Genomic DNA, 11,984 nt, shown 5'->3' on the forward strand with positions numbered 1-11,984 from the left:
GATTTTGGGCCTCCTAGTGCTTGAACTTGATACTGTATAGGTTGACCCTGTTTTTGTGTGGTTGGGGCATCCTCCCAATATCTGCTTGGTTTTAAAAACAGATTATGGTTGGGTGTAGAACCATCATCTGGCCTGGGCCACCTTCAATGTATCAGGTTACTTAGTGGCACTGACAGTTTGCCAGATGACGGGAGTGTACAAGATTATATATCTGTTGGTCAGGTATAATTGGAGTTTGCTTATTACTCTTTGTGGTGTTTCTAGAGCTGTATAGTACTGAGTTTTAAGTTTCGGTACAAGTTCCTTTACCCTGTTGGCAATCATGGTTGAACTTGAACTTAAACAGAAGAAGATGCAATTTTCTAATGTGGAGGAGAACTGTATAGAGTGTGGGCATAAGAGAAAGGTATGTGTATGATTTGTCCTGTGTTTCTTTTTGTTTCTTTGGTAATGCCATTTCCATACTGTAAACAGGTAATTTGTTGTTTTGGGCTAGTCATATTCGCTTGGTTTTTGGGCCTGCTTAATCTATGGTACAGGCAGGGTTAAGTGGTGGAGGCTTAGCTTGGTTCTGTTTTAAATTCAGTATCGTTTGTTGCATTTTGTCGCGGCAAATATATGATGAAATTCCCCTTCTAAGCAACTGCTCATTGGTTTGCGGGGATGTTTGCTGGGTGTTTGCTCTGACTACAACAGCTTCTGAACTTTTCAAAGCTTCCGTTGCCAGCAGCTTGCCATCTATAAATGGGATTGACAAGGACATTTTTCATAGTAAATTATGCTGTTAAATTTGGCTTAGATACTACAGGAGATTTAGGTTTGGGTTGGATGGATTGAATGAAAATATCATACCACCCTGGGGACTAACTGTTGCTGCTGCATGGGGGCTACCACTATTCATATTGTCTAATGTCTATGGAACTACAGATAAAAGTATCATTGGTCAAATTATGCAAGTAACATTCCGATGTCAAGTGAATAACACCCCAGAAATAAATCTTTAATGAATATCATTGGAAGAACACAAACCAAGGAGACTTAGCAGCTGCATTAGGTCAGTACATTGAAATAGGAAGATATTAGTATATCATGTGACAGAGTAACTACATGTGCATGGGCCATCTGAGACAAAAAAAGGTAGCGTCTCAACAACTTCAAAGTACTGTGGTTGGTTACATACTTAAGAAATCCAAAATAAGTAATGTTCATCCATGTCCAAACTTACAAATTCAGAAAATGGAATTTCAGAGTCAGACTTTTGCATGGTGCACAACCAACACGGTAAAAAGCTCATTTTTCCAACCACGTACCACAGACAAAAAGGCAAAAATACACAATAGGTCTACAGAAACCCAATACATTTCATGCAGGCCTGAGGTCTACGAACTCTTGTTTTGTTGAGTTTTTTTTACTATAGAGTCAACAAATTCTGAAGAAAAACAAGTTAGAGTATAAGGTACAAAAATATACAGTGTTGTCAATAAGGTGCCCATACTTACCTCTTCAAAAAGGAGTCTAAAATAGCTCTTGACATCAATATAAATAGAGTTTTCTCCATACAAAGCACATCTGAAATCAAAGCACACAGACTCAGTACACTGTTTTCTGATCAGTGGCACGAGGACAGGCATATCTGTATCTTATAAATCATGAACCTGGTAACCTGGCTATCCAGTCTACCATGGATTAATTTTCCTCGCCACCACATTTTTGGGCCAACACAAAGTGCAGTGAAATCTACAATTTCATCAAGCATTCCTAAAGGCCTGTGCACGCGCAATACAGCATGTTACTTCAAAACCCCGGCCATACCGTAAAATACGCACAGGTCCATAACACAATGTGTATAGGGTGCTATACACATCAAATGTGACATAAATAGAAGTCACAACATACTTCCTGTGCTGCTCCTCTCTGGTCAGACCACCCAGTTGGTAGAAGTAGGAGCAGGGTGTGGTGTCATCAAGGCCTCTGGAAGGTGGGAAGAAAGTTACCATCTGAGCTTTAACAACTTTTCTACTTGCAGAAAATGCAAAGCCAACACTTGTCTTAAGCAATTGATGAAAGCATGAATGGTGAAATGCTTAACTTTCTTCCAACCCTAAGGTAAACACAGATCAAATTTTCAATGACCTTCTTCAGGATCAGTAATGACCAATTACTTTTGAATGTACAAACATTAATGTAAACTTGTGAGAGTTACAGATACGTGATCTTATCAACAAGTGATATTGCGACATCAGCAACTGGTCAAATGTGGCAGGAAGTTTACATCGCCTCTGCAAAGTGATGGCTGAAGTGCCCTGAAGCATCGTGCTTTAGTCCTCATCCTGAAGTCGGCCAGAGAGACAAAGGAAAAAGAAACTAAAAAATATATAATTTTATATACCTGAGTTTTGTGAAGCAGCTGATGTTGGAATTCCAAATGTACCGCACATGCTGGTGATCAAAGAATCGCACACAAAGTCTTTTCTGAGAGGAAAAAAACATGAAAAGGAGTCAAGAAAATTACAAAAAATAAGATGGAGGATATCAAAATGATTTGTCTTGGTTCCAATGAAGTGTAGCCTCGCTTGGCAAGGAGACTAACTTAAAGGTGAAAACCATTGTAGGAACCTAAAGATTTAAAGTCTCTACAGTAGATAGTATGAACAGCTCACTATAAGACAGACTCACATAAGATTAAAGACATTACATCAGACTCTACTTGCTAGATCTACAAATGCAGCATCAGTAATTTTCTAGGTATGCACACTAGTTTTTCAGGCATTAAGGTTCTTTAGCAGACCTCGCTAACTATTCTACAATAAGGGTACAAATAAAATGGAAATTATACTGTAGTTTATATCATTTCTCATCAAAGTCATAACTAAAATTCATGAAAACCCATGGACAGATCTTGCCAGGTAAATGATTCCTTAAAGTTGAATTCATCTTTATACTTGATATGAACTGACATTGTATTGTCCTATCTGTAATGTATTCTTCCTGCAAGAATATTTTTCTTCATACAAGAATTGTTAATTGGTAAATTATACATTTTAAAAAATCTAAAGAAAAAAACATTTTGGAAGTTTCTGCATTTTATAATGACTACTATCGGATAGCCAGGCGACGTTGACCAATCAGTAGACTCCATTTCAAGTTGGTTATGACACTGTAACACACATATATATATACTGTCAAGAGCCGGGTGTCAAATGAATTTCTAGGTGTCAAACAGAAATGTCAAATGGTTACAGACATTAGAACAAATCAGAAATAAAGTTTGCAGAACATTGACCAATCAGAATAGCATTGGGCAAGGAGGAAAGATCAGACCCAGCAGGGAGGAATGATCATGAATACAGAACAGTGCAGTCAAGTTTTGGATGGTTAGATATGCCAAGATTACAAAATTTTCTGTGGAAGATTTTGGTCTCAAAATCTGCTTATGATTATCTCCTTAATATATTAATGTACCTTGAGGACGAATGAATTTTCAAATTAATTTGTCAGAAATCTGATGAATGAATGTATAGTAGAACTGTTACTGTTGTCCCTGATATTGTTATTGCTATTGGATGGGCTAACAACTCTCTTTGCAGCCAGGAGCTGAATTGCAGGGAGCTTATAGAAAAGGCTAAATCACAAGGGTATATATATAGAGTGGTTGCCATTCGACAGTAACTCAGGTCACCTCAATATGACAGCAATTGCCCCAGGTGCAGGTAGGTTTTGAACCTGATTCACACCAGGAAGGACCCCAGGGCCTACTCTTTTTGATAAGTGCAGTGGGTTCTTTAACATGCTTGAGGTGAGACTTTCCTCAAAATGTGGACCTCCATTTTACGTCCTATCTGAGGGATGGCTCGAACCAACAGCTAAGTAGTACTCATTTACACCTGAGTGAAGTGAGGAAAGTCATGCAAAGTGCCTTTCCCAAGGGCACAACATTGGTGACACATGACCCCACTCATTTTAGTCGCAAAAAAAAAATGTTGGGTGCTTGAGGGTTACATTATCGGATATCTAACATTGACCATTCTGGTCACATGTGGTAGTAAATACATTAAGCTACCCACAATCCAGTTCTAATAACAGAACTACCTTGTCGTTTGCAGATGTCAAACTTGTTTCCTCATCATCTTCATCCCCATCCTCTTCCTTGTAACTACTGCAGTCTCCACCTTCTGGCATCTGTCCACAGGACCTACACAGTACAACCATGTTCCTGTTAGATCTACATGTACAGCACAGAATATACAACTACTGGGACTTCACCAGACTTTTAAAGTGATTTGTGGCATCAATGACACTAAAATTATTGCACAACAGTTACTGTTACAGTTCATAATTACAGGCAAACATAAACATAGACATTTACATACAACAAGGAGTAAAGCCCCTTGCACACACAATATACACCCTTCTGATGTTATTGAACAATTACTCTTTACAAATCATATTTCCAGTTCCAAATAAATAGTAAATACTGCAGCCAGTTTGAAACCTATCTGTTGTACTGTGGCTCTGGAAAAAATTCTGTTGAGAAGCAAATTGTGCATGATCATTGTGAAAGTACATATGGTTGCAAATGAAAGTTTCACGCAAGTTTCCTTTTCTGCTTTCTGGAGGTTTTTTTTTAGTCACAATGGCTGGTTCTGAATCTGCTGCAGTGTTTACATGGTGGCAGAAATCAAAACCTCAGGAAATATGACTTGTAAGATTCAATATTCAATAACATGAGAAGTTTTGAAAAAAGGTCTCTACTAAGTAAAACTGTCATGAACGAATGTAACAGGGAACTGTTGAATTTTGGTGATATGAGAACTTAAAAGCATTAACCTGTACAAAATGTGCCCAAAACAAAGAATATCATGTCAGCAAAGAAAGTTTGAGCCCAGATAAGCATTAAGCAGTAAGAAATATACAAAAGTTAAAAGCTAATAACTTGAAGATAATTTAGGAACTAAAGTAGAGGAACCTCGGAAAATTAATCCATCAGGTTGGTAGAATATAGATTACTAGATAGATATTGGAGAATTCTTTATACACAACCAGTAAGTTTCTTACTTGCTTATTAGTAATATGTTTTGATGTCTCTCAGGCCCCAGTGATGAACCAGGACGAGGGGGGATACAAGCTTAGCCACATCTGAGATTGTTTTCTTGCCGCAAAAGCACACCTACAAATGTACATCGGCCACAAATAGCAGCGAGAAGCAGAACTCCAGTTAGAAGCTCTGAGGAAGATGTCTGAGAGACATCGAAACGTAAGCAAGTAGGTACTTACTGGTTGTGTATTAAAGAATTCTCCTATATCTTAAAGAAGAGAAAGCCATTCCAACCCAGATGAAAGTATCCAACGTTGGAAGTAAGTACTATTTCAATTGTGCTTGAAGAACCTTACCATATGAATGTAAGAAAGAGTTTTTTCAAACTGTTACAAACTTGTATCCCTGAGAATAAAGTCACCAATTCTCCCAAACCAGCTCTAGATGATTATACGTGACACTCTACATCTGCATTCATTAGTCAAATTTACACCAAAATGGAAAAAAATTGCTTTTCTGGAAAAAGCCTTCTGGGGAGGGAAATGGAAAAACCAGTTACTACACCAGGTCCTGAAAGTTGGAATTGAACTTTAGGGTTTGTGATTAAGATCAGTCACCATGATCATGGATCTCAGTTGATTATTTACTGGTGGAAATTAGTGATTTTCCAAAATAATGACATTGTTCATGGTCATCATAGTGAAATGCATGTATGCTTTATTGATGATGATTGTGATTAATTTATTGAATGATTGATTGAACTAAGACATTGTTAGATCACGGCTGGAATAAGTAGAAAGGGCCCTGCTACTGTACCCATATTGCTTTGCTGCCACTGTTTGAGTCTTTGGGTCCAAATGAAAATCAGGAGAGGCAGAAATGTAGGAGGCAAGCCAGTCTGGGACATGTAGGGTGCTGTAGAGAGAGAAAAACAACTTTTCACACAGGAGAAAAGAAAGTTCATCTGTGTTGGTAGACATCATTCAAGATAAAAGCTACTTCCAACAACAGTGGAGTTATCCAAACTATTGACAGACCAACTCCAGTCTTTATGAAAGAATGAGCAATGCTCTGCTACTGTGACATCATACATGTACAAATGTACTATGCAGGTATATAGAACATGTGACTTGGTGATGATAAAAAAAATTTAAGACTTTTCATTTTTTCCATGGACATATAAGAAATAGTCTATAGCGGCCACCTGTCCAAAGTGGCCACAGCCATACGATTTCTGGTCCCGTATATACAAAAACACTGCCTATTTTGACCATACAGCGGCCGTATGTCACCCTGCGCCGGGTTTAAAATTGTAATTTGCAAGGATTTGGAGTTCACTGTTTACGACAGAGTCGTTTGGGTGGTGTGTGTGCCTTGAACGTTAGAGCGCAGATCTTTGTCAGCAAATTTACTGACATTATGGATGGCAATATCAATCCTTTTTGGTAGATTTGACTTTGGCAGGGTAAGTTCAATTTTGCGACGATCGAGACAATGTTACTTGGTGAGATAGATTAGTGGGTACTGAAATCATGTGTAACTTATTGCTCGTGGTCAATTTTCTCTATGGTGGCCACATTTGGACAGCCCCTTGAGTGGCCGCTATAGACAGGTTTGACTGTATAATAAACAGCGTTAACTTTGCTTTTCAAACTTTTCTCACAAACCGAAATGCTAGTTTATGAACTGGTTGCCATGTTTAATATGACGTCACTTAGTAATACATGCTTAATTGGATTACCTTGCAACAAAATCCTCGAGTCTAAAGAATGATTTTTGATGGTGCAATGTCAAATAACAGGAAAAAGGTGTATATTTGGTGCAAATACGAACACGTATGTTGATTGAATAATACTATCTTGATTGCGGAATATAGACAGAATTAATGTTGTACTTTGGTTTCATGAACCCTTTAACAGAGCAGGTGGTGCCACAAACTTTCTGAAACTTATGATCCACTGCTCAGCGAGTCACATGTTCTACCAGGTTTTAAGTGATATCACAGTAGCCTTTGGGGGGGGGGGGTAACGCTGGCAAGTACTAGTAACAGCTTTTTCATTTAAGGAAAATGGTTATGGGTGATGACAATGTTATAGAATTGTTTTCCAACATCTCTGCATTTCTGTTGTAAAGGAAAAAAAGTGACCTAACAATCCAAGGCCCCCTTAATTTATTTTTGGTGACACACTGCATACATGTAATGTTAATACTACATTATGATGTGGAAAATACTGGTGTCTTGCTGCATTTATATCTTGCATAACTGTATTTATTGGATGACATTTTGACCGAAATATAAATAAGAGAAGAAAAGGAAGAGATTTCCTACCTAACAGCCCCATTTTTTTAGCTCGGTAAATCAGAAACATAACACTTCTTTTACTCGGCATACAGTGCTGTAAGCTTAATGCTCAGCAATGTAATATGAAACACTACACAAAAGATTAGTAAAGTATTTCAAATTAAGCTAGTGGAATTTTGTAGTGCAAAGACAGCAAGCAAGATATATTTGAGCAGAGAAATAGAGATGTAAACAGAGAAGCATTCCTCATTAGGTCCAGCATAACAAATCACAGCACATTTGCACAAATCCTGCCGAAACTTGGTTTGTGAAATGTGATATGTTTGTCACATTCGGATACTGCAAAAACAATGCGGTTTATCATTAATTATGCAAATTTGGTAACAATTTGTATAATTGATGTCTGTCAATAATTCTATCTTTTATTCAGTTACATATGTCATATGTTTGATTGTCCTATCATGAACTGCTGTGGATTAATAAACTTACGTCATTATTAATGTAAATTAGCCCCTGGTTTGCATTAACAGTCCTTCATTATGGCATCTCTGAAGTTACATACATATAAAAAATCACGATGATCTGTCAACACCTTTCTAGAGTGATTCCTCTCCAAAAGAATGATGCAACTGTGCACGCTTGGACCAATCTATGCCAATCAGACATATACTACACAGTTCGGCTACTATTTCTGTCTTTTTTCAGATACCATTGTCATATTTCATATGAGTATCCTGTTATGAAATACAGTGGATTTATAAACTTTCTTCAATAATTGTGCAAATTAGCCCCTGATTTGTATCATTTCAAATATCATAACGATCCGTCAACACTTTCTCGAGTTAGGCCACAGCAAGTAAATTTTATGGATGACATCAGCGCGTGCATTAATATTTGCCTGATTTCAGAAAAAAAACAAGAATTTTTTTTTCTTCTTTGGGGATGGTCAGATAGACCAAAATAGGCAAACATGTTGTGTTGTAGCCTAATAATCATAGTATTGTAGAAGTGACACTAGGGAGGTAGCCATGACTATAGTAACTGTTACAGAAGTGAAACTTGTTGGATTGTTGTAAAAGTGCATTATAGAAGCCATGAATGTAGTTGTCAGCTTGGCAAGTGATACCAGTGTACCATACTTTTACTACACTTCGTCTAGTTCACTTCTTTAATACAGAAATAAATGCCTTGTTAGTTCTGATGCCACGTTTTGTCACTTCAAATCTTGTCACGACGTTTAAGGTGTCTATGTTGAAAATTTAGCCATCTTATTTTTTTACCCATCTTGTTTTTTTTGGCGCTATCTCATTATTTTTGCACTCTGCACAGGATGTCATCCATAAAATTGCTGTGGCCTTATTCCCCTCCAAAGGGATGATGCTACTACATGTACTAGCAGTACTAGGCACACGTGGAAAAATTCCCGAAATACGTATTGAATTTGGGAATTCTTGCCAAATGGATGCACTCTATACTGTTAGGCTTGCCCCTGAGGTGTTTTCACCAAGCTTTTACAATTAAGGTCACCAAAAGACTGCATTTCTATAAAAATCACAGACCCCACTTCTCTGGGAACATGGGACGGTCCATTAACCACTGCATCTTGACTTTAGTATACTAAAGTCTTTGGCATCATTATTCTCATTTTCAGTCTTCATTTGCATATTCGTGAGACTTCAATGGTAACCTTACCCCAGGCCTGTGTCAGTGTGACCAGCTCTGATTGCATCCCAGTATGTCAATACACAAAAAAGAAACACTTTGGCTATTGACACACTGACTGAGGTGTTATAGCCAAAACGACACCCCGTGTGTCAATAGCCTTACTCGTAACACCCTCCTGGTCCATCAATCAGCATTTTCTCTATACATGCGGATCCCTTCTATAGTGGCCACCTGTCTATAGTGGCCACCTGTCTATACTGGCCACCTGTCTATAGTGGCCACCTGTCTATACTGGCCGCCTGTCTATAGTGGCCACATTTGGACAGTACCTTGAGTGGCCGCTACAGACAGGTTTGACTGTACCACACTCCTGGAGAAACAAAATCTACGATGATGAAGAATCTATGTAACACGATAGTTTACACATCAGATTATGAATATTTATCTGCATTGAGATAAACTGAAGAAATATGACTAGAAGATAGGATTTCTGTTAGTTGATATGGCCTACACGAATCATGCCGTAACTACAAAGCTTGTGTTTTAATGAGATTATTTACCATTCATCCACAGGAACATAGATGATATCAACCGTCTCCGTCCAACACTGTCCATAGATGTCCTGCAAAACATAAGGCTATCATTCTGTACTCCGTACTAAAGCAATTTTCTAATCAACAATAAAGAAATAGGAAGATCATAGAGACAGCAGTTAGCCAGGGGGACCATGCATGTTAGGTAATGCTCACAACCATATATACTTGGCATGAGTTTAGTATGGAAAACTTTGTAATACATCATTCATACAGGCTGACATACTTTGGCAAATGGAGTTGTGGAGCTCCAGTTACTTATATCTAACATCGTCAACAATAATAACAATAGCAAAACAAACAGTGTGCGGCTTTCCGACCGTGGACGACGTCCCCAGCCGCCTGTAGCTTCCGCCAAGAATTTTTGTCCGTCAACGTTGACGGATTGGTTTTAAAATTTTTCAGTCACACACAGCAAATTTCCGTTCCGTGAAAAACGGACGCTGGCTAGAGCGGGTTAGCCAGTTTGGATGGGATGTTATTCAAGAACACCTGCAGTACATGTATGTCCTGAAGGTGTGTTCTGCCACGTACCTTCAGCAGGACAGCATCTGCCCTGTACAGCGGACAGCGGGACTTGGTGGCCCGTAGTTTCCAGTCTGGTCGCCAGCGGAACACCAGCATCGCCAGCAGGACGCCTACTGGTCCTCCCCCACACAGGAACACCACACTGAGGCACAGAAAGGCCTTGTAGCTGTTGGTCTTGTAGCCCCGGCATTCCTACAATACAGGGAAGGTACGAAGGTGTTCTTTAGCATTCCCTGGAAGTACTAATCTCCAAGCAGATCTTATGGTAGCATGAGATAGTTTCAAAAGGAGTGAAGCCAGCCTAGGAGTGTGTATGCGACCGGAGGATCTGCAACCGGTCGGCAAGAAAAAACACTATTACATCCCATTGTTGCCTAATCAAACTGTGCCCCATCCAAACATAACAAACTCAGGAGGATTACGATCAGATGGCATGTTTGTAAACCTTATCATGGACGTTCGTAAGATGTCATATACATTTGTATATAGATGAAAAAATTTAGCTTGTCAGGCATTATTTTGAGACTTTAAATCAATTTTAGAGTGAAATTTCATGTATTGACGCTGTTGATAATTGTTGATCTGGTGACAGTTGGCGCGAACTTCCCACTGGGACATGCGTGGATCACTGACTCTGGCACAATTTCCACGAGGCAAAAAATAAAACGTCCTACAACATTCGATGCGTGGCGCATATCCAAGGACACTTTTCTGCCCGTGTAAAAACGAAAATGACACGCTGTAGCGCTCCAGAGGTAACGTACGACACACCGCAGGGAGTCTGCGGCGCGGCCCGACCTCGTGTAAACAGATCCGCGTCGCAGGTAAACCCATTTCTGCGGCACTGTGAGCACTCCTGGTATGCTCTCGCACCTAAACTGTTCACTTGATGTGGCCTGGAGCATCAATGACAGCAACGGCTGCAAAGAAAGCTGCCTGTTGAATGTGCTGGTACCGGTCCCTACAACGTACAAGCGGTCTTCTGCGCCATGCCGAGAGCTGCATGTACAGGTGTCTTGAGTAAATTGGGCCTTTGTCCCAGTGTAAGTTGTTCGTAAAGTCATTAGCACATGGCCACAGGGAGGGGCAGCAAAACCATTGTTGAATAGAAATATTAATCCTTTTTCCTGTTTCCCTGCAGTGACGGCAGACCTCCGGGTCTGTTTGACTCCCTTTGGCCGGCAATACTCCTTGTCCAGCTTTGATACTATCTTTTGGCACTGTATGATTTTCTTTGAGACTAGGAAGTACTGTTACAGTGTGTAACAATAACTTAGAGTATTAACTATTATCTTCACTCCCATGGTTGGAACAATAACGTTACAGATAGTGGGAGATCTCACAGTCCAGCCATCTCATCTGGAACTAGTGGGCCAGCGAAGCTGGTGTGTTAAGCCGAGGGGGGGTTATACCGGCTATTTAATTTATGATACAGATGTCAGTCCTACCATCTCATCTTCGCTCCCATGGTTGAGCAGCGTGGGAGATCTTTCTACTGGAGCCATCCACCTGTCTGCCTCCGGCTGATGGTGTCTGTGGACAGAACAAGTAAATCATGCAGAAGTATTACAAGTAATTTACAACTATGTAAAATGGTTGCATTGTCTTCTAGTAAATCTTTACCTCTTCACTTGATTATCATAACATTACCAACTTAATACAGCATTGCACAGCTATTTCATATACTAATTATTACTATACTTATTAATAAGTAAATAACGTTATAACAAAAGTTACAACATTGCAGAGTTAGTTCATATAATGTTAACGTTATGTCTTATAGTAGTAACATTGATTATTAAAAAGAAACGTATCATATTAATATGAGCATTGCAGAGTTAGATAAAGTTCATAACAGCAT

General features: G+C 39.2%; 1 protein-coding gene across 1 annotated transcript in view; it reads right to left on the reverse strand.

Annotated features, from left to right (window-relative positions):
• The window catches only part of LOC118430256 (probable cation-transporting ATPase 13A3), a 13,594-nt gene that overhangs the window by 990 nt on the left and 620 nt on the right, over positions 1–11,984 (reverse strand). Inside the window, exons 2-9 of the mRNA XM_035840966.1 lie at positions 11,572–11,656; positions 10,130–10,315; positions 9,563–9,624; positions 5,852–5,950; positions 4,090–4,192; positions 2,390–2,472; positions 1,897–1,971; positions 1,500–1,569 (exon numbers count right to left, since the gene is read on the reverse strand). Of these exons, the coding sequence (XP_035696859.1) occupies positions 1,500–1,569; positions 1,897–1,971; positions 2,390–2,472; positions 4,090–4,192; positions 5,852–5,950; positions 9,563–9,624; positions 10,130–10,315; positions 11,572–11,628 (735 nt within the window). The 5' untranslated portion in view covers positions 11,629–11,656. The remainder of the gene's footprint in view (positions 1–1,499; positions 1,570–1,896; positions 1,972–2,389; positions 2,473–4,089; positions 4,193–5,851; positions 5,951–9,562; positions 9,625–10,129; positions 10,316–11,571; positions 11,657–11,984) is intronic.

This window comes from Branchiostoma floridae, chromosome 14 (genome assembly GCF_000003815.2).
Source record: "Branchiostoma floridae strain S238N-H82 chromosome 14, Bfl_VNyyK, whole genome shotgun sequence".
Taxonomy (NCBI): Eukaryota; Metazoa; Chordata; class Leptocardii; order Amphioxiformes; family Branchiostomatidae; genus Branchiostoma; species Branchiostoma floridae.